This window comes from Triturus cristatus, chromosome 5_1 (assembly GCF_964204655.1).
Source record: "Triturus cristatus chromosome 5_1, aTriCri1.1, whole genome shotgun sequence".
In the NCBI taxonomy this organism is placed as follows: domain Eukaryota; kingdom Metazoa; phylum Chordata; class Amphibia; order Caudata; family Salamandridae; genus Triturus; species Triturus cristatus.
Genome location: NC_140587.1, coordinates 579,698,833 through 579,722,702, shown reverse-complemented (window position 1 = coordinate 579,722,702; position 23,870 = coordinate 579,698,833). Strand labels below are relative to the sequence as shown.

The following is a 23,870-nucleotide window of genomic DNA, read 5'->3' as shown; positions in this document are numbered from 1 at the left end:
TGCTGCTCATTTTGGTTTTTACGTAATTTGTCAAACTTGAGGGCAAATGTAAACACCTGCCCATGTTCATAATCGCCTTTATCTCGGGCAAATTTGTATGCCTTCCTCGTTTTGATGACCAGTTCCTGTTTATATGTATATATATATATATAACAAGAAATTATATTTTTTAACGATATTAGTGGGAAACAATTTTTTGGGGATATTTTTGTACTTACCATTATAAGTATAGGGACATGATATTTTTGACACAATAATTTTTGACACAATATTTGTGTTACACAATATTGTTGATTCCGATATTTTGTCAGTGCTCCCTGTGGGTCTGGCCTCATCTAAAGTACTAGATGGTCCCTCCGAAAGATGCACATCCTTCAAGTCCAGAGGTACCACCCAGTCAGTTTGTCTCAGGAGACCTCTGAGAATATGGATGCCTTCCATCTTGATATGGTAAAAAATCAGCCACATGTTGAACTCCAGATTTATAATGTAATTGTCCTCCGTCTCTCTTTTCCACCAAAAAGAGATTGCTTACTAAGCTGTTTGGGTGAATGTTGGTTAGGTAGATTGCGCCTTTTTTTGGCAACTCAGATGCCACTGGAGAAATGAGAGAACTTCTTGACCTGAAAAGAAGAGGTGTCATGGTCTTTGGGCCTGGCAGGGAGTGTCATAGAATTCTGTTTCAAAGCCCAGGACTCTTTGAAGGATCCAATTGTTAGATTTTTCCAGTTGTGGATAAATCTTGCCAGCCACCCTCTCACTTTTAGTTGGGAAGAGGGGATAACACTTACCGGAAATAGTTCCTTGTGAAATTCCACAGTATCTGCCTTGGGTTCCCGGTGCTGTTGCAAGCCCCTGGAGGAAAAGAAACCCTCGAAGCTTGACTGGTCCTGCCATTGACCGTATAGTGAACCTAGGCCTCTTGGTTGAGGGTTGAGAATGGAAGCAGCATGTTGTGCACCCTCTAACATGACTGGCTCTGGAAAAGCCTTTGGGGTGAAAATTCTCCTCATGGAATGTGCACCTTATCAACGTATGTAAATGTCAGTACGAATTTCCCCATCTCCTTCAGAAAGGGATTCACAAACAGGCTCTCCTCTGCAATCGCCCCTGCTTCTGAGAAGGCCAGGTCTCAGTGCTTGAAGTCGACCTTGATCAAAAGAACCTCTGTTTCTTGGTAGTCTGGGCACATTAGCATACCCTAAGAAATCGATCACTTCTTAACCCCATCTGGAAAAAACTTGTAGGGAGATAAGAGACTGATTATTTCACCTTCTCAGCCATTTCCAAAATCTTGGAGCCAGAATTATCAAGTAATTTATCTGTCCGGAATGGCCTTGGTCAGCGTCCGAGTCCCCATGGAAATCATCCACATCTAAGATTTCTGGTGTGCCAGGGGCTTCTAAGTGAAGGAAGACATCCCCTGACCCTGCACCCTCAAGGGTAGGGGATAGGGCCTATAGATTACTAGCCACTGGGCTTGTTCAGGTCTCCTTTTTCCCTATACCTTACCAGGGGGATTATCAACTATCCTTGAGTGCAACTGATCCCAACTGCCCTCAGGCATTCATTGCCCGGGAGGAGGGGGTTCCGGACAACAATAAGCAACTTTTAGTAACATCCTCTCCAGGAGGGCTATGGCTGAGGCCAAAAGCTTGATGTATCTGTAGCCTCACAGAAATTATCATCAAAAGGAATTCGGAGAGGGATTCCTCCTCTGATTATGATGCCTCGGAGTGCTGCATGTTGCAGTTAATGAAATGCCAGGTACTTCTAAGGTGCCCTTGGAGACTGGATTTGGCACTGGTACTGGCACAAGCCCAGTGGATTTAGAACCTGTCAGCCCCTGGTAAATGGTACCCTAGGTGCCCAGGGTTTTGTGACCAGAGAAGGCCCCTAAGGGCAGCAGCACTTATTGTGCCACCTTTAGAGGCCCTGTACCCTGACACACACACACTGCCTTACTGCTCGACCAAGCTACCACTTTAGAGAGTAAGGTTATATCTAACTTTAGCCTCTGCCAAACCTCTGGGGATTGTGGACTCTGCACACTGTACCTATTTGGGAACAGTATATACAGAGCCACTTTCTCACACCTGGGCACTGTCTCCGCAGTGAATTATGTAGTTTATGCTACTTTAGGAATAGTACCGACCCACGGGGCATCAGAACCACGTCAAACGGAGAGATTTTAAAGCTTATAGACCCTGCTTGGGGTCTTCGCACTCTAAGTGCGGTGGGAGACCAAGGCTCTAGGGGCTGTTGTGTTGCTCTTTGCTGTCTATTTTGAAAGCAGAGTCTGCATGGGCTGGCTGCGGAGCAGTGATGGCGCGCCTCCATGGGCAGTGACCCTGCGAATACAGGCGTCCTCTGGCGGTTAGAAGACCTAGTCGTGGAATGTTGTCCCACCAACATTGAAGTTTAATAGCTTTAGCGCTGCCTAAGGAGCGCTGAATGAGTTCCTGTGGAGCCCCTGCAAAGTTCTCCTACAAAATGTTAAGTAAACGCATAAGATTATAGCGATATGACACAATACAAGAGCGCTGGAGGTATTTAACTCGCAGCTGCTGGAGCAATGAAGAAAGAGTTGGGGTATAAGAGTTGGCGATGGACTATAAGTAACTCACAGTGGCTGGAGCAGCGAAGAAAGAGGGGGGCATAAGAGTCTGCTATCGACTGTAAGAGGACTATGAACATTGTGATTGGATAGTTTTGGATTCCATCTCTATAGGGTTTCTGGGAAAGTTAGCTTCTTTAATGTTGTATGATGGCTGTCTGATGTTAACAAAAGTGGAAATAGTTAACGCATAATCCTACCCTCCTGTCCTGACATAAAATTCTAAGCTCATACACCACTTTCCAATAGTTTTTTCACTGTCCATTTCTGTAAGGACATAACGTGATGATTGACAGTGCATGTTTTCTTTTTTGGCAAGTATGAGGTGGATTGTTGGCATAATTGTACTTGTAGATTTTAGTGTTTTTTCGGTTTAAATTCATAACCACACTTTAACTGGATGTGTAAGTGAATTTCTACAGTATTTTAAACATGTTAAGGTGTTATAACGAAAACAAACTCTAACTTCACTTTAGCCTTTGTTTGTTAGATGAATATATATATAACATATTTGGGTGTTTCTATTGCACAACATTAATTGGACCTGTGAACTATAGTCCAGATTTCATAGAAATAACATATCTAAATTGACAACCTCTGCAAAGCTTGACAATTACCCATGGTTTAATTAGTAAACACTTCCTGAAAGCTAAAGCAAAAATGCAACACTGAAATTGTAATCAGGTTCCATTGATAGATGAACAGTGCACCAGAAGCTTCAAACATCTCTGACCTTTGCCATTGCTTATTGTTTAATTAATAGTCTGTTTGTGAAGGTCAAACAACACATGAACCTTCTAAATGCAGTCAGGGCCCATTGTTAGCTCTGCCATGCTAGCAATCTCTGAGCATAACCACATCCTATTATGCTTAACCAATTTTATTAATGAAATCTGAACATTCTAATTTTAGTCAGGATCCTTTTGTAAGCTTTGCCTTGCAGGCAGCATTTTCAAAATGTGCCAAGTTTTAGAGCCTGAATGTGTTTTCTATAAAGGCAAAATCTGTTTATCTGAAACCCTATATTCTTAACTACATAATAAAATGCCTTTCTCTTTTTTTACAGGCTTCATAGTCCAATATTTCTCTTAGTCTTCAATAAACCTTTCCTTGTGTGAAAAACACAGTGTTTTCATGTTAACTGCACCAAAATAAACATGTAAAATAAAAATTAATATCCAATAGAGACTTTTAGCGACAGGTTCCTAACCATAGAATATTTTCCATGTGTCAGACTGAATCCGGAGTTATTTAGCAGTTTTTCTGCATGCCAATAGGTGGCATTGTTCAGTCCTGCTTCAATGTCGTCCACGCCGTAAATTATGTGTGTGGTACATATATAGGCGCCAACCCGATGCGCTGAGGTCAGTTCTTTCCTTTTTGCACCAGCTAGAGCTGATCAGGTCAGAGCTACCATCAGTCGTTTCATGACTGGCTTCTTTTTCGACTTTTGTCTAACCCTCTTTTTGTCCTGGTGTGACCGGATGTCCCCAAAGAAACCATCTGGTTTCAAACCATGTGGTGCCTGGCACAGGCAGATGTGTGTGACAGGCCCACACTTGGTTTATTTATGGTGCTTGTAGAGGGACTACGACTCCAAGATGTGCCAGGACTGCAGCACCGTGCACCCGAAAGTGCTGCGGTAATGATTCTTCAAGCATCGCAGTCGCCTGCTCAAAGTTGTCAGGGGTGTCAGGTAAGTCTCACAAACACAAGAAGTCTTTGACTTTTCTGCGCTGTTTGAAGTCTTCTAATGAGGAGTGGTAGTGTTGGCACTCAAGGTTCGCGCTTCAGTGGAGCCTGAGTCAGGGTCTGCTCTGGCATCCCCTGACTTTCACGAAGTGACCCCGCCCAGCAAAAGCAATTTTATGAAGCAATGCACCTCAGATTTGGGCGTTCCGTGCCTCTGGAGTACCTTTGGGTCCCACGGGCTCGGGAGGAGATCCCACTTTATCCTCACTGGTGGGTCCGCCCCAGCACCAGTTGGGCCCCATGGATCCAATGAGCGTCTACTCCAGTGCTGGTTCTTTGAAGGACAAGGCCTTCGTCCTATCCTAGAACTGAGATTTTTCAATCTCCTCCTGAAAAAGGAAAAATTCAAAATGCTCATACTTGCATAAATTCTGTCTGAGCAGGAGACTGGATGGTAGCGTTTTACTTGCAAAACACATATTTCAACATGCCTGCTTACAGACGTTACCTTTGGATCACGGTGGACCAAGACTAATTCAGTTTGCCATGCTCTTTTTATGTCTTACCAGCGTATCTTGGGTGTTCACGAAAGTGATGGCAGTGGTTGCAGCTCATCTGCAGAGGTCAGGGGTTCCAGTCTTTTCCTACCTCAGCGATTGGCTGTGGAAGGTGGGCTCACCCCAGAAACTTTTCTCCCACGTTCAGAATTTGGTGAACCTTCTGCACTTGCAATGGTTCACTATCAATGTGCCGAAGTAACACCTGACTGCCTCTCAGACATTCTTTTTCATCTGACCTGTTCTGGACACAGTGCAGTTTCAGACCTATGCTCCCAAGCGGGGAGTCCAGGATATTCAGACTATGATACTGATGCTTCAGCCTTTATCCTGGATTTTGTTCAGAATGACTAGGAGATTGTCCTGCTTGTAACTCATGCCCGTAGGTAAATGCAGGCTCTACAGTAGGACCTGAAGTTCCAATGAGCACAGCATCAGGGAAATGTCTCTGACATGGTCCAGATTACGGAGGAAATTGCAAAAGACCTGCAGTGCTGGCTGACGAACCATAGTTGGGTCAGAGGCAGGTCTCTCTCCCTTTCCCAGCTGGAGCTGACTATAGTGACAGGTGCATCACTCCTGGGCTGGGGTGGCCATCAGAGAGTCGTGGAGATCAGGGTGCTCTGGTCTCCGATGGAGTCCAAGCTTTACATCAACCTATTGGAGCTCTGGGCGATCGGACTAACATTGAAAGCCTTTCTTCCTTCGATCAAGGGAAGGCTGGTGCAGATGTTTATGAGCAATACCACCCCATGTGGTACTGCAACAGACAGTACTGGGTGGGTTTGTGGACCCTTTGTCAAGAGGGTCTGCATCTCTGGACATGCCTGGAATGCCAGGGCATTTACCATTTGTTGTTCAACACCTGGTGGGCTCTATGGACGCCAGTGTGGATGAACTCAGCCAAAGATGCACTGTGGATCCCAAATGGTGTCTCCACCCGGAAGTGCAAGACCTCTTTCAGCAGTGGGGAAAGCCTTGGTTATATCTTTTCACCACTGCCGGGAATGCACAATGTCTGCAGTTTTGCATGCTAGAGTTTCCAAGGCAACTCTCACTCGGAGACGCTTTTCGTCTCAAAAGGAGCTCTGAACTCCGCACGCCTTTCTTTCTATACCATTTCTGCCCAGAGTTCTCAAGAAGATAGGAACGACCGGAGCCAAGTTTTTCTTGTGTCTCCAGTTTGGGCATGGTGAGTCTGGTATGCCGAGTTGTTGAACATGACCATGGGTTCCCTGATCAGGCTGCCTCTTAAAGAGGAACTTCTGTCACAGCGACACAGGAGGGTTCTGCACCCGAATCAGTGCACCCTTCATCTTCATGCAAATAGATTAAGGGGTGAAAGTTGACAGCTTTCGACCTTCCTCTCGAAGTCTGTGATGTTATTCTAGCAACCAGGCATCCCTCCACCAAGACGATATATGCCTGCCACTGGGCTAAGTCTGTGACATGGATCGATTCTAACAAAATCTACCCTCTTTCTGCACCTCTCTTCAAGGTTCTTCTGTTTGATCTGTCGCTGGCTCAGCAGCCATTTTTGCATTTATGCAGTTGCTGAACCAACTTTCTTTATTCAAGTCACCTTTTGTGGTTAGGTTTCTTAAAGGCTTACAGCACATATTTCGCCACCAGACCATTCATCATGCCCCAGTGGAACAAACTAATTTTTTAACCTCCCTGATTGGTGCACCATTTGATCTACTGCACAATTACCCTCTTAGGCTATTGATCATCAAAACTGCCTTTCCAGTGGCCATAACATCAGCCAGGAGGCTCAACGAATTGCAAGCACCCACTTCGCACAGTCCCTACACCACCTTCTAACTGGACAAGCTGGTCTTTCGCACTTGTGCCTCCTTCCTTCCGAAGGTTGTAATTCCCTTCCATGTAGGCTAGAACATCACACTGGCTACCTTCTTTGCTCTTCCTCACCCCTCCAAAGAAGAGAGACTCTACGGCCTAGACCCAAAAAGAGTGTTGACGTTCTACCTCGATTGCACAAAAGAGTTCTGGGTAAACGATTAACTCCTTGTGGGGTACGTTGGTGCTAAGAAAGGTAAGGCTTTGCAGAAAAGGACCATCTAAAGATGGATAGTGCTCTGCATCAAGATCTGCTACACATTGGCCAAGAAGCAACCCCATTGGCGCATCATGTCTTACTGTATATTTATCATCCATGTGCAAAGCCCAGTCCCCCAGATGTGCTCTTACTTACAGTAGCCTACAAATGCTTTCGCTGGAACCTTTTCCTCACCAGAACTACCTCCCCATATGTGCCCGCTATCCCATTATTAGGAACACCACGAGGGGTTATTCACACCACATCAGCCGAGCTATGGCACTGGGCCGCAGAGGGCATTCAAGACTTGGGAGATCTTTTTCAAGATGGAGCACTTTTCCCATATCAGGAGCTCATAGTGGAAGGGAACTTACACCCGGGACAGTTCTTATTGCACCGAGCGCTTATAGCCCCGCTGTCTTCTAAGTGGGGTACACTTGCTCAGGAACCACCTACGCACCACAAACTGCAATACCTTCATGTGATGGGAACCGGGGGGCATTTGACGCGATGGTTCGCGTCCTCCCTGTGTCAGGACACGGAGGCCAACCTGACTCCACTGCGGCAACACTGGGAGGGGGCCCTGGAGAGGGCATTCACAGATAGGAAGTGATTAGCTGTCCGGGGTAGTCCAACATACACCCTGCGTAATCAACGGTTTAAGCAAATTCAATTCTTTGCGTTACACCGGGCTTATCTCACCCCAGCTCAAGTCAATACGTACTTCCTCAGAGCAGATGCGTCCTGCCCTCGCTGTCGTCAGCTAGACGTGGACATTCTCCATATGTTGTGGAGTTGCCCTGTCTTAGAAGAATATTGGAGCTGCGTGTCAACCACACTAGCCCATTGCACATCTCGCACTGTCCCAGCCTGATGGGAGGTACAAATACTGCACCTATTCGGCAGGAATAAGAGACACAGGGCTGCCACCCGCTTTCTTGATTTGGGACAAGTATTTGTAAAAGGCTTGATCACCAAGCGTTTGAAATCCCCCTTAGCGCCTCACACATTAGCCTGGCACCGGTCCCTGCTCAACTGGGTTAGGGCGGAGGGGGTGGATCTGCGTAGGGAGGACCTACTTGCTATAGAAATGTTCCCCCTAGTGTATCAATGGGATATTATGGTGTCAAAATTGTCACGGGCACTGGGGAGCCTCTGGCCCCCAGCGATCATTGTTACTGGGCACATGGGTTGAGTAGTTCCGATTTTCCAAGGTTGTATGTCCCCGCTTCATAATGCCGTTATCATTGAGCTCTATTGGAGCTAGTCCACTCTGTTACACCATATACGGCAGCAGGTCTCAAGCGACTCCCTTACCCTTCCTTGATTAAGTTGTCCTCCTTTTGTTGTACCCGGTGTCTGCAGTTTGGCCAATGATATACCATGTCTAGAATGCCTAAAGTACAGTTCAGTGGTGAGACTCTCTGGCATTGACACGCCCCCTCTATACAGACATCTCATGAGTCTTCTCTCGGTATCATATCGAATAACCTAACAGTTTACGCTGCACTGTGCTTGATATCGCATCACTTGAAAGTGGCTGTACATGGTGTATACGCATTGTTCATGTTGTATGATTAAAATGAAAAATGTAAATAAAAAAGATTTAAACAAAAAAATAAAAAATGTACGGGAGACCCTTCTCGGCCTTAGTATTTCAGACTAGTGGCCAGTCCTCATTATGGGTCCTGGTATGGAGAATCGCGACAGTAACTGACGTCAGGCATCGGGTGGTGTCTGTATAGGTACAGTGCATGACATGTGCGGCGTGAACATATTGCTCAAAAACATTCTGATCCAGTCTGATGCCTCGGAAATATTCTAAGGTAAGGAAACTGCAGCTAGATGGAGTCCCTACCAGATAAGGCATTACCGAAGGTAAGTAACTTGTTCAATGAGTAACAGTAGTCCCACAATGGCAAAAAAGGACCAAATGACACTATTACTCATTATGAACCATTTTAATGTATATACATTTACAAGCGTATCAATATGTGTGTGTTTATAAAAAGAAGATATCTCCTATATAGTGTTCTGGGTTCTCATAAATAGACATAGCTCACCTCATTGCTGTTTGTTAATTCAATAAAGATTCCCAATATTAAGAACAACCATCACAAGCAAGTAATTTTTACAATTAACAGTGTGCACATGTGAAACCTTTTAATGATAATCTATGTAACGATCTCATGTTTAATTTAGTGTTTTGTTCGTAGGATTTCATTATCAGAAGCACATGCTAAACTCAGTCTAAGAAGCAAAGTAACTGAAGAAGATGTTTTGATTGCAGTTTTGTTGTATGAATCATCCCTTACAGTAAAACACGGTAACGGTCTAAGACGTTTTCACTTTTTCCCTTTGCACAAGTTTTGTGATGATTAAGTTTGGATTTGAAATAGTTTATACTTGTTCTCCAGCAAAGGATCTTTTATAGGTGCCTATCCTTTGTTATTCATTCCCTGCAATGAGGCTGGGAATTCTTTCCACCTTTTTAACAGAAATTACTTTTCCTGGCCAATCTATTTTTGATTATTGTCCAGCAGATTGTGGTGGGTAGCTTACACTTCTACCAAAATATATTTATATGAGGAAATCCCTGCTGAAAGCGCCTTACTTTTTCCAAGTCATTTTGTTTATTTATTCTAGTGAGAAGAAATGTGTTGAGATGGCAGGCCACTGGCCTGAAAAGCTGCACAAATCGCAGCTTTTCAGGCGTAATACTCGGAATGTCGTGACAGTTTTAGAGTTACTGTCTCATCAGTGCTGAATTATGCACAGGGTATAAACCTGCATCGAAAAAAATCAACCCTCATAAGCAATTTCACGTGTTTTATTCCTCCACTAGGAGAAGCCTGTTCCCTCACACCTGTACCACGCTTGACATGTTTTGTTCCCCTTCCCACCCTGGAAGAGAATATAGGCCAGGTCTCTGAGCAAATCTCGGCCGGTTTCCATTGTGGGAAAGAGTCTGAGAATTGTTTGTGACCTCTCACAATCAAGTTTGTGGGTGTTCATAATCACACAAGGCTATCCACTATTTGTTTCTTGCACTTCCTTTTTTCGCAAGATTTATTCCTGCATATTTATACATTGTTGTGTAGTACATATATATGTATGAGTTAAACAATTTGTGGCTCCTAGATCACATTTTGTGAAAGCCTACCAGCGATAAACCTTTCCATTTGTGTATACAAACCTGATACATGAGCGCAAATGGCTTTGTGAATTGGGCTCTATAAGTAATGTAATGGACACTTTTATAGCGCTCTGTTACTCCAAAGAGTGCCTTAGATGACCCGCAGCTTCAGAGATAGTTTCTTCCATGCTGATGGTTATAGGAAGGAAACGTACCGCCCTCCTGCTCTGGAGTGCTGGATTCGAGGGCTTTGGGCAAAAAAAAGTGTTGGCTGAACGAAGGCATCTAGCCGGAGCATAGGGAATAATCCTTGCTCTGAGGTACCCCGCGCCTGACTGATGAAGGGCCTTATGTACCAGTACCAGGGTCTTAAAAAGAATCCTCTTCTTAATAGGCAGCCAGTGCAACACCCTCAAGTGTAGAGACACTATTGATCTCAACTGCAAACCCAAAATGCGGGCTGCTGCGTTTTGGACCACCTGAAATGTATTGTTGAGATAGTCTGGAAGTCCCAAGTACAATGCATTGCCGTAGTCAAGCCTATATGTAATTAGGGCCTGGCACAGATTCAAATGCTGAGGTATAGCTTCAAATGATAAGATAGGCATGTTATTATATGCATGTGCTCATCCATTGTATGCCCAGTTGCTGCTTTTAATGCCTAAACAGAAGTATCATATGCCAAGACACAACCAGAATATGCTGAGGCACAATTGTAATTGTATTGGAAATTATAAAGCGCTGGAATCACCCCCGAAGGGGTATCTCCGCGCTGCAGAAAGGACAAAGTAGAGGTCAGGCACAAATCAGTCCCGGAATAGTTCAGTCTTCAGGAGTTTCCTGATTCGAAAAAGACTGGGGCATTTGCGCAGGTCCTCAGGTAGAGTGTTCCAATATTTAGGAGCAAGGTATGCGAAAGTCCTTCCTCCTGCTCGTAGTTTCCTGTATCGGGGAACCACAAGCAGCCCTTTCCTTTCAGATCTTAGAAGCCTGCTCGGACGGTAAGATTTAATTTTGTCTACCAAATAGCAAGGACACCTACCATAGAGAGATTTATGTGTAAGGCAGCAAAGTTTAAATTTGATTCGCTGGCGAATAGAAAGCCAGTGAAGCTGTCTCTGTAGAGGTCTAGAAGGGGTACGTGGGGGCATTTTAAGAGCCAGACATTCTGAACTATCTGCAATCTACTCAGAAGAGAATCATTTGCAGATGCTAAAAGAGCATTGCAGTAATCAAGTCGGCCAAAAACCAGATCTTGAATCAGGGTACGCCGTACTGATAAGAGCAGCCACGGAAACACTCAGTGTGGTAGAAGGTACCTGATATGGCCATGACTTGATCTTTCATAGTCAAAGAGTTATCCGGATGGACCCCCACATTTTTAGCCACAAGAGAGGTAGTGGGAGCGGGGCCCAACACAGTGGGCCACCAGCTAGGGGACCAGATGGATTGAGCAGAGCCAAACAAAAGAATCTTAGTCTTGGACGCATTAAGCTGAAGAACATTTTCCGACATCCAGCCAGATATGGCCTGCATGCCCTCTGCAAAGCGTTGGTCAAATAACTCTGTGTTCTTATCAAAGGACAAAAGTAGTTGAGTGTCGTCAGCATATGAATAGGGAGTGAAACCATATTCCCTAATAATCTTAGCAAGGGGGCCACATAAACATTAAACAATGTGGGGCTCAAATAAGAGCACCCCCTTAGTAAGCTTTAAAGTATGGGAACAAAATGGACCTAAATTATTCGTCTGTGTATGCTGATCCAGAAAACTGGCACGCCATGTGAGTGCCTGTCCCTGCAGACCAGATTCTCCCAAATGATTAATCAGTTTCTGGTGAGAGACAGTGTCAAAGGCTGCTGTCAGATCTAATAACACCAGCAGCACTGCCTTGTTGTTATCCAGAGCCAATCTGATACAATCTGTGACACCAATGAGAGTGGTTTCTGTCGAGTGGTTGGGTCTGAATCCAGACTGGGAGGGGTCGAGTGTTCCTTTAGATTCGAGGTAACCCATCAGCTGGGTGTTGACCATTTTGCTCATAAGCAGCAAGAGCAAGATAGGGCGATAATTAGCAATCACCTCACAATAAACATTAGTCCCAGGTAAAATAACATGCCCTCTGGTGAAGGCCCACATGTCCTGTTTAGTCATAAAATGGTAGTTTAGGGAAACTGGCTAAGGGGTGGGTGGGGTGGTGCTGGCCGTCCTGTGGAGTGGAGGTGAGTGTGTCAGATATCACTGCTGGTGTATAAGAACTAGAGTGGCGGAAAGCCCTGAAAACCCATCTGGAATGTGGGACGAACAGAATACATCTTCAGCTGCTGGTTGTTCCCAGATGGCACCCTTCGGCTTTTAACCCCACGCATGGGAAAATTCCAGATTGAGGTGTCATGGCATTGAATTGGTCTTCAGTGCGACCTCTTGATGCAAGAGAGATGGCCATGGAAAATACACAAAGGACTGGCAGGAAACCAGGTCCTCCCACGCTCACTGCTAAATAGGGACCAAGAAGAGAGATAGTGGTTGTGGGGCCACAGGGACTCGAGTAGCATCAGTCTTTAACTGATGACTGCTGTTGTGCAGCATGAATGGCAACTTGGATACTGCTTGGATGTGGCTGGAGATACTGGTTAGCGCTTGTAAAAACATGAAAAAATGCCAGATGAAGACCCTAAAGCCCTAGGCTGGAAGGATAAGGAAGATAGTTTTGTTTGACAACGCGGCCTCTGGGTTGCAAATACCGTCATGGCTGCCACAGGTGCATTTAGTGAGACAGAAGGAAGCCCGCCGGTTGTAGAATCACAGATCCTAGTAGCACTACAGGAATTACAATTCACCACTAAGGCTCTATTACGTGGAGTCGCAGAGGCGGTCTCACGACCGCCCTATTGCAATTCGGGCAGTTGGACCACCATTGCCCCACCGCAGCTGCCAGGGAACTATCATTCCCTGGGGGTGTTGCAGCGGTCAAGAGGCATCAGTATGCTTGAAGGGACCACCACAGTCCCACCAAGCATATTAGGAGGTTCCTCTCCGCCATGGTTTTCATTGCGGTTTCCCCTCCATGAAAACCCTGGAGGAGAGGAAACAAAGGGGGTCCTCCAGGGCCCCCTTGTGCCTTTGTGCCCTGGGGGCACAGTCCATGTCATGCAGGAACTGTTTTTGGCATTCCCATTGTTGTGCCCATATTTAGCAGCACCGCCCAAAAAAAGCCATCCAGACCGGAGAAAACTCCTATTCTGGCAGGCGCCCGACCACGGCTTTGGCGGTGTAGTGATGGTGCAGACCCGGCACCACCACGCCAAAGTCGTAATCAGGCCCTTACTGTATTGCAGAGAACATAGCTTCAATCAGTGATAAACTTCTGAATATAGACAAAACCTCACAACAAGGGTCTCCCAATGTGAGATTAAGGTGGTATCCTTAGACGAAGGTGATAAAGCACAGATTGAATTTCATAGTGTTATCGTGCCATCACTGTTCCATGTTGAGTCCCAAATTTGAGTTTTGGTAGACAGGGCTCAACATGAGGGACACCAACACATTTTTACCCAGGTAGGGGTTGCAAGGGTGTTTCTAAAGGCACTGCAATAGCAGCTGAAGATGGTTACAAATGGTTCACCTGGACAGGAGACTTCAACTTACTACTGTGTTTGGCTGCTTACATTGCCAATGTTGGGTGGCACAAAGTAAAGGCTTCATTTGATATTTGGTGGCGGTTAGTTACACTAGATAATGCTGTTGGTTTGACTCTGTGGAGATGTTGCTTTCAACTCCACTGTTCTTTTCCATTAATCCCTCCAAGCACTCTTTCCCCCTTGTTTCTAGGTTCAGGTGTCCGGGGGTTGGAGCGTGAGGATGACTGAGTAGTTTTCTGGGGTTTGTATGAATCTTATTGTGGGGTTGCATGGCTTTAATATCCACAGACAAAGTTTTTGAGTATTTTTGTTTGCAATCTCATTAAAAATGATTCAAACCTAAATGATCTGGTATAGCCCTATATGTACATTTTAGACTTGTTTGCCTCAGGCAAAGCTTCATTCCTTAGCCTCATATTTCACATTTTGTACTTGTATGCCCATTGCAGAACGGCATGTAGAGATATAAACCATGTATTCAGGTATTGACTAAATCCCCAGAGGAGACTCACATGATCGTTGCTGTTTCACAAGGTAAATGGTATAAATATATTGGGGGATATTCTCAAGAACGTGTGATAATCATCGCAAAATTAGCTTAGCGCAACTTTGCATATTGCAGTCTATCGTGGGAAAACTACGCTGTGTTAACGTAGTATTCTCAACCCGGCGGCACCATGAGATAGTCCCACGATAACGCGTCAAATGACCGCATTAAAATCAACGCGACACCGCAAAAATGCAAAACACGAACGCAAAAAAAGTTACTATGAGGCCAATCGTGATACAAAAATCAGCGTTAACCAGCGACAGGCCTGCAATTCCCACGCGTCATGCGCGAAAATGCACTATAAAAGCAGAACACAAAAAACACACCACCCCACAGACCACCAGCAAGGAACTCTGGGTCGGGGAAGGCCAAGGAGAAGAGGAAGACGCGGTTCACTCCGCATGACAACCAGATCGTCGTCACGGAGGTGACAGAACACCAACAACAACTGTCCGTCACCTCCACCGTGTCATTGGCAACACAGACAGAACAATGGCATTCCATTATGAATGCAGTCAGAGTGTCGAGGAGGCCAAGATGCGCTGGCATGATGTGAAAAGCCAAACCACGCAGAAACCCGCTGCCAAAAGGAAGGCAGCAACGGCGAATGGAGGTTTGAGTCCTGCGCCTCAGGAGGAGCTGGAGCAAATGGTGGCCACAGTCATCAGTGTGGAGACGGTGTAAGGAGTCAAGAGTCCAGACACTGCTCGACATGACCTGACACAACATCAATGGGGTGAGTAACGAACAGGGACTACGAGGCCGGGGGTGATGGGCACAATGGCACACATGCACAACGACATGTAGCACACCGCACACCCACAATGACCCTGGGTCATGTCCCTGATCCCCGTGGCACACTGCAGCACACTTACAAACATCAAGTAGGCCCCTGTCCACCATGTGCAATTCCACAACATACACATGCACCCGTGCGAAACAGCAAAGATGCGTATTTGTGATCCACACTGACAATGCAAGTGACACTACATGACGAGCAGCATGGCTGGAGTACAATCACCATGACATTCTGCACGCCCCGACACTGAGACGGCTGAGTGTGGACCACATCCGTAAAGGAGCAGGTCACACTCTGACACATCCACGTGAACAAACAACCACTGACATCAACAATACATCTGCAGACAAACAATGCACAAGAGTACAAAAACTGTCCAAGAGCACAAATGACCCAAGTCGCCAACATCACAGCACCTTAAACGCACAAAAGTCAAAGGCACACCGCCTCCAAGGGATAAGGGGCAGCAAAATCACAGCTGCAGGGGCGACTCTCCCACAATGCAGCACATACACATAGCAATGACAGCACATCCACATGGACAACAATGTGGTACACAGTGCAACACTTACACTGCAGAAAAGAGGACACAACTGGGTCCGCTTCTGCGTAGAAAATGACCAATCACATCAGACATAGCAGGAAACTGTGAGATGAAAATGTACGTGTACAACCGCACCTACGTCATGTAGTCCAAATGTCCACTGTCCCGCATCAAATAGTCCGATCCTCCATAAACAGTCACAATGTACATTGTCATACAGTCTGTATGTAAACTTGAACAATGCGTCAACAAACATGCCAACACAATGTCAACCAGCATCTCCCCTTCACATTGCAGAGGGACAAACAACATCTCCAGCAGAGCAGACCAGACAACTTTACAGTGATGCTGAAGAGGACCTCCACACTTTCGACACCGACGCCCTACAACAGTTCATGGACATCTTAGACAATCGACCTCCAGGAGCAGGGCAGCCTAGCTGAATTGAGGATACCCCACCCCCTGTACAGACCACACAGCTGGACACCCCCACCACCATGGCTGGCTCCCAGCAGCCCACCGAAGCACACATTGCATTCCAAGGCCAGGTATCAGACTGCCAGAAGGGGGTGGCCGGACAGGTGCGGGTGAGATTCTACCTCATGGAAGCCGAACTAGATCACATACGTGGGTGCCTAAGTCCCATCAGGAATCACCTACACTCGGAGACCCACACTGCGACAGAGACACATGCCTTTGCACATTTCCAGTACTGAACCACACCCAGAGCCACAGGATTATCATCCACACGGCCCAGTTCACTCCTCTTACGTGTTGAGTGGGGGACAACAAAGCTTCATGTGCAAGGACTCACCCGCTGCCTGCGGTGACATAGCTGCGTCTGCTGTACACGGCACAATGTAATGTTGTAAGGTCCGGGGCCCGAATGCATACATCATGAGCACACGGACACACTCAGATAGTTTGTTGAACTGGCTACGGGCACGTGCATCCGACACCTTTATTGCCAGGGTCACATGTACAGTGACGCCTGTGCTGGATGTGTGTGGAGTGAGTGTAAGCCACCCCTAATGGAGTTGTTGGTGCTGGCAACAACTTGAACAGTGATAACAATTAAAGCGGAAACAGAACACACCAGCAAAACATAAACATCTGTGAAGCATCATGGTGGTACCTGGAGAAAGTACAGTGTTCACGCAATATGCAACCAGAATGGTCCATGAGTTGTGGTGCACTGAGTTAGTGGTACCTGAAGAATTGAGCAGGGTATCAAGCTGATGATGGCACCCTCGACAGGTGTGAGCAACTCTGATAGTCTGGCAGTAAGACACCTCCGGCTCTGGCACCTGTTGTTTGGAGTTGGTCCTGGCGGTGGTGGCGTGTGCATCCTGCGGTGATGCGATGTCCGGGCAGGTCAGGACTCGATTTGATGTTTGAGCCCAGGTGGACCGCAGTTGAGGCCGGAGGCAGTGGACAGCGCTGGGCCACAGACACATGGCCTTGATGACCCCCAGTCCATCGACCCAGAGGCCATCCAGTATGCTATCAGACAGGGTCCATTACTTGAGCTGCACAGAGTTAGTGGCCCCAGATGCACTGCGGCCGGCACAGGCACACCGCCACGGGACAGTGACTTGCGGTGCAGTGAGATAGGGCCACTCGAGCTGAGCGGGTCCTCGTCGATGTCGAAGGTGAATGTAGCAGAGGGTTGCGGGGGACAGTGGAAGGTGTCCTCCAGGGCATGATGCAGAGGGCATAAGCCATCCAGAAGCGGCAAATGGAGGAGTGGAATGCTACAACCTCGTTTTTGCCACAAAGTCAGTATCACCGACATGATGATGAAGACAACCCCCAGTCCATAGACTCAGTCGCCACCAAAGTTCAACCAGAAAGTGTCCATGGATGTCGGGCAACAGACTTAGTGGCACCGGAGCTGAAAGGGGATGCAGTCTGCGATGAGGCCAGTACAATGATATCAAACCTGCCATAAATAAATCAAGACTGAGTTCCCAATGTGTGACCTACTCGACCGCAGTATAGGCCCGAGGCAGCGGTCAGCAGGGGCCCGCAGCCACGTGTCGTTGGCTCGCGATGTACAGAGTTAGTGACAGCAGAGCAGTTGTTGGCAGTGTTCGATCACCTCCGTAGCGATGATCCTTTTTTCCTCCAGACCCAAATGCGTCTTCCTCTTACACCTCTCCTTGTGTGTAATGATATGAACTCTGCCATACACAAATCAAGACTCAGTTCCACATGTGTGACCTACTTGACCGTTGTGTAGGCCGGAGGCAGCGGTCAGCGCGGGCCAACCGCTGTTCAGCAAGCTCCTCCTGGAACTCTAACACACAACGTTGAAATGGCATTTGGGGATGACTTGTGGTTGACGGAGGTAGAAGCACCAGAGCTGAGCGGTTGTTTAGCCAGCGACGATGCCGTGTCCTGCCTGGTACGGATTGGATTGGTGTGAGGCCTGCTGGACCACAGTGTAGGCCGAAGGTGTAGTCATCAAGGGCCCACAGACTGGGATGCTATGCACAGACTTGGTGTCACCACATCGAACGGAGTATAAACTCTGCATTGAGATGTGTACTCGGCCATTGTATAATCAAGACTCAGTTCCAAATGTGTGACCTACTTGACCATAGTGTAGGCCGGAGGCAGCGATAGAGTACGTCAACGAGAAAGGAGTACAGCAGGCCTGTGTCGCTGAGGCCGTGATGGTCTGAGGAGGCTGCCAAGGTCACGGGTCTCGGGCTTGGAGCTTGCACCTGCACGTGGTGGACCCTCTTTGACACACGCCGGTGTCGGCAGGTGAGCAGTGAAGCCTGGCTGCGTGGGGGCGGGCAAGACGGGTTCGGGGACCAGCAGCCCGGGGTGCAGCAGGCGCACAGGATCGCAGACAACACTGCTCACGGCGTCGGCCTCGTGGCGGGGATGGAGGCGCCGCCCTGGCAGACACGTTGGGCATTCCGGAAGAGAACCACGCCCAGAGCTACGTGCTTTTTATTCACACCCCTACGCTGGCCTGGCATACGCTGGGCCAGCCCACTCCGCACACGCTTACAGGGGGGGATGTCACAAGCTACATTTCCGCGCTCTTCACCCCTGGCTGGGGTGACATGGTTGCTTCCACTGTCCACTACACTCCAAACAACAGCAGTGCATGTAGATATGGATATGTTTGTGGTCTGCATACTGCAGTCTGTCCAGCACATCTTCGCCACACTTGGCATTGTGTACATTCTCATTCACGGGTCACATGCCTCCTTCGCACATGCCTGGTTCCCACCTCTTCCTACATTCTGCTATTGTGTGACTGAGGTGCCATGCCATGCAAGGCTCATGTACATGGCTAGCCCAGGTTGCTACAGTAAGTTGTGCTGTCGTGTCTGGTGGGTGGGCATGTTGTTTGTGATTTTGTAACATGTGCATTGCCAGAGTTGTGAGTTGAATGATTGCGGAGTTGAGGTGTGTGGTGTGTTCATTTGGTACTTACCAACGAGCTGTGCATTCCCATAGGTGCCATCCTTGAAGCGCTGGTTGATGATGGGCTGTCAGAAGATGAAGGAATCATGCACACTGCCTGGGTAGTTGGCGACGACATTGGTGAAGAGTCCCCGGTGGTCCACTATTGCCTGCACATTGATGGAATGCGTGTGCTTTCTGTTGCGGTAATTGTGTGCACTGTCGGCAGGGGGCACAAGTAGGACATGTGTGCTGTCGATTGCCCCTAACATGTGCGGGAATCCAGCTATGGCGTATAGTCCTTGCTTGGTCTCCAGCTGTTCCTGCGCATTTTGAGGGACGTATAGGTACTGGGGTACCAAGCTGATGATGGCATCCGGGGCAGGTGCAGCTGTGGGAAATGATAGTCAGGATGCGGAGGATGGTTGTCCTTTTGAGTCTGTAGTAGGCAATGACATGGTCCGCTGTCTTTGTCCGCACTGCCTCTGTGGTGGTCTGGGGGACTGGGGGGGGTCCGGGGGTGGTGGCGGTTCTGGGGGTGGTGGCAATGGGTGTTGTGACCCTGTTGGGGCTCCGAGCTGCATGATCTGTGGCTCCATGGCATCTGTTGGTCTTCAGGTGTGGCTGTGGGCTGGGCTCCCTTTTCTGGTGCAGGTTGTAGTCCGACTTTGCACCAGGTCAGAGCAGGTGTTAATTTCCTGCTGCTAACGCGCCTCATCGCCTGTTTTGTGGTCTTATCGCCGATCTGGCTGGTAGTTGAGAATGTTGAGGTAAGGTGTTGTTGTGGCTTTTTGCTCGGGAACGCCTACTCTGCATCTCATTAGCGATAGTTGCCGGGGTCATCTGTGGCGATGTTTTTTGCGGATGCTATCTCAGGTAAATTGGTGGTATTGCTGGAGCAGAGTTTTCTGTTGAAAATTTATTGGGTTTTAAGCTCTAGTTTTGTCTATATGTCTTGACTTAAAATACTAATCCATAATTAATAATTATTTGTTTTGTGTGAAAATTCTGATTAACCAACATGATTAACAAGAGAAATTACACGTGGGAATGCATATATGTTGCTTAATAATAATGTGCAGGTTTAATTAAATGAATGTTGCTAAGTGCTGTTTGTTTTAAGCACAAAACGCTTTTGAAATAACGTGTATTAATGCTTAAATATGTTGCAGATGGCTAGATAATTACATACACATAAGGGTATTAGTGGGAATTAACACTGTTTAATCATTGCGATGATGTAGTAACGTTGTTTGTGTTTCTTTCAATTAAGATGGTTCGTTTTGGCCTAAGAAAAGATGGCTGACATTTACAGCCTGTGCTCGAGTGAATATGAGATGATGAGAGGCCTTGTTGAAAGTCACCTGACTATGGCTTCTGCTGGAGTTTTGAAAGTTTCCGTGATGACAGCGACTCCAGGCAAACATCCAAATAACCTTGGAGGAAAAGAGAGCCACAATGAACTTTGTGATTACAGCGGTGGTTTCGTTATGGTTCCAAGGAAGAGCATTTACAAAAGTAACATTTGCAAACTCGAGTTTCCTTCTTCCGTCTTTTTATTTTTGTGATTTTTTCTGAGCGGAGATTTTCCAAATGTAGCGATGCTACATCCTTTCCTGCTCGCTCTGCTCAGCGGCTCAACGGAAATTTAGAACATTTTATGTTGCTTTATTTTGTAAGATTTGTTATAAATATTGTTAGACTAGAGAGAGGGTCTAAGGCCACTTCTTCCCAAACCTGCGTTGGTGAGGATCGATGCTGTGAGGACGGCGACTCAGAAGACTTCTACTGAGAGACCTGTCCTGACCCGTTTATGACATTTAGCTAGAATAGGTAATTATGAGAATAATGATTTTGCTTTGATTGACTTTCTTTGAACTAATTTTAGATAAAGAATCATTTATGAATTATAGTGTTGGTGGTTATTTCTTGTTGTTTATTGAATACTCTAATGTAATTATTGATGTTTATATCATGACTCAGGACAAAATCAATTTGATCGCATTGACCTTACTGTAGATGCAGGGTGTTTAGGAGGTTTCTCTCTCCATGGTTGGCACTGATAGAGTAATCCGAGTATATGTTAGTGAAATGGGCCCAAGCGTATGATGAGTGTATGTGCGTGTATCTGTGAAATTACTCTATCCGTGGAAGTAGGGAGAATTTGTATGCCCTGATCTGCACCAGTATCGGCTGTTGGCACCAGCTTGTGAATGTCTACATTTTATTTTTCCAATACTTTTTTTACATTAAGTATTTACTTGGTAACTAGTTTTGTAAATTATTTCATTATTTGTTATATGATTTATTTGAGATATTTTAATTCCTTGTAAAATTGTTGATAGTTGCATGTAATTATGAAGTTTATGAAATGTATTTTATATCTATAATTAGTTTTATATTCATTTGTTTTATTTAATTACTATTTTAATGTTATTGTTGGCTTATTTCCTTTTATATTGTGGGCGTGTTCGCGCTTTTTATGGGTAGTATGGAAGTAAGTGTATATATATTTTAAATTAAATTATTATTATTATTTTTTTTTTTTTTTTAAACCTTTATTTATATCAGTCTGGAGCACAGCTATTCAGCCGACATCCCGGAGGTTCGGCAGCCAAGTAAGGACAACACATGGAAGTGTCCATAGCTCTGGTGCAGGAAAAGACAAAGGTTCCTTTTTTAGAACAACCTGAAATAAATAACACAAGCAAGGCAGTGTACACAATAAACACGTGCAAGTTCCCGCTGGGAGCGCAGCCCCATTCTCAAACACAGAACAAAACCACCGATCGGGCGGATGAGGGAGAAGCAGAGGCACTAGCAATCTAACGTAATATCCTCATAGTAATCCCAAGTTGGAAGTAAGGCTAGGGGGAAAGGTGCTCCTCCAACGGTTCAGTGGCCGGGGGCAGACATATATCCCCCCTATACTGGTTCCATCGCCCCCATATCTTATGCCATTCCTTAGGCCGCCCCCGGGCACAGTACGCCGTCTTCTCCCTAAACACGCTCCAGTCCATATTTTCCATCCATGCTTCCACAGCGGGAGGTCTCTGAGAACCCCACAGTTGCGCAATATCACGCTTCGCCACCATTTTTCCCAGGGTCACCCATTGAGTCTGCGCAGCATCATAGTCAGTAGGACCCCAGACATTCAAAAGACAGCGCCGTGCCTCTGGCAGCAGTGCAAAGCCCGTGACCTCCTGCATCACTACATGAATTCGCTTCCAGAACTCCGCAATCACACCACATTCCCATATGATATGTAAGAAGGTGCCCACCATCCCGCAGCCCCTCTTACACAAACCATCCTCGGAGAAACCCATATGAATCAGTCGGGGGCCCGTGACATAGACTCTATGAAGTATCTTAAGCTGCACTAGCCTTAGCCGTGCCGGGATCGCGACCTCCTTAGGAGAGGAAATGGCATACTGCCAGTCCTCATCATCCAGTTCAAGACCGTCCCTAGTCCACTGATCACGCACCCCGAGGAGGAGGTCGGTCCGGACGTTAACAAGCTCCTTATAGATTAAGGAGATTGTACTCTCCGGCATATGGCCATCCAGAATCCGATCCTCCAAAGGAGAGGACTCGGGCACAGCCTCCCCCTCGACGAGGACGGACCGCAGAGCGTGGCGCACCTGTGCGTACCGGAAATATTCCGTAGCCTCCAGCTCGTACTCCGGCCGTAGCTCATCAAACGATTTCACTCGTCCCTTAACCAGAAGATCCCCCACTCTGGAAATCCCAATCAGGTCCCATTTCTCAAACCCCTTCGTGTGCCAAAGTTTCCCCAACACATCGGAATCAAACAACGGAGTGGCGCGGGTAAGCCTATCCTTCCAACCCAACGAGTTCGTAACAGCCTTCCACACGTGTACCGCCGTCTTGGTCGGTCCCGTGAGGGACCCATCCATCGACCTGGAGTAGAGTGCTCTAAAGTAATTACCCCCGCGCAGCAACCATCGGTCCATAGCAAAGCCGGGGCTCAGCGCCGGTCCGTAGACGCCGTGGTTGATAGCACTTAACTGGGTGGCCCAGTAGTATCGCCTGATGTCAGGAAGCGCGATACCCCCATCGTACCACGGAAGGGTCAGTTTTGCAATAGCTATACGCGGTCGGCCCTCCCACAGCAGCGAGCGCTGGAGGCTCTCAACCTCCCGAAAATAGCTGGCCGGGACCAGCTCCAGAGTATTCTGCAGGGCATAAAGAAAGCGGGGAAGAGACATCATTTTGAACAGCGCGGCCCGGCCCAGGAGGGAAAGCGGCAGCCGCCGCCAACCCGCCACATCCCGCCGCAAGCGCGTCAATGGAGGGAGCAGGTTTCTCTCATACCGAACAATCGGATCGGCGGAGATATAGATCCCTAGATACAAAAAGCCATCCCGGGCGATCTGGATCGAACAATTCCGCGGGAGAACAGGGACGTCTCCACACAGGGCGTACAGGTACGACTTACCCCAGTTAATGGTGAGACCCGAGTTCCTACCAAAAGAGGCCAAAACGTCACAGACTACTATGAGAGACTTCCTAGGGGAGGTGAGGTATAGCAAAATATCGTCGGCATAAAGAGAGATGCGGTCCTCATGATCTGGTGACCATCGGATCCCCTTTATGTCCGGGTGCCATCTTATCCATGCCGCCAGCGGTTCAAGGGCAAGAGCAAACAACAACGGCGACAGGGGACAACCCTGCCTGGTGCCCCTCCCCAGCTCGAACGGGCAGGACGCCCTACCATTGACCGCGACTTTGGCCAAGGGTCCTTCATATAGTAATCTCACCCAGCCAACAAAGCCAGGCCCAAAGCCGAATTTTGCAAGTGCAGCCCACAGATATGCCCACTCTACCG

General features: G+C 47.2%; 1 protein-coding gene across 2 annotated transcripts in view; it reads left to right on the top strand.

The window, feature by feature from the left end:
• The window catches only part of MCMDC2 (minichromosome maintenance domain containing 2), a 1,176,074-nt gene that overhangs the window by 1,092,103 nt on the left and 60,101 nt on the right, over nucleotides 1-23,870 (top strand). For both annotated transcript variants that reach the window (XM_085604114.1, XM_085604113.1), the window contains one exon: nucleotides 9,142-9,251. In XM_085604114.1, coding sequence (XP_085460240.1) covers nucleotides 9,142-9,251 — 110 coding nt within the window. The remainder of the gene's footprint in view (nucleotides 1-9,141; nucleotides 9,252-23,870) is intronic.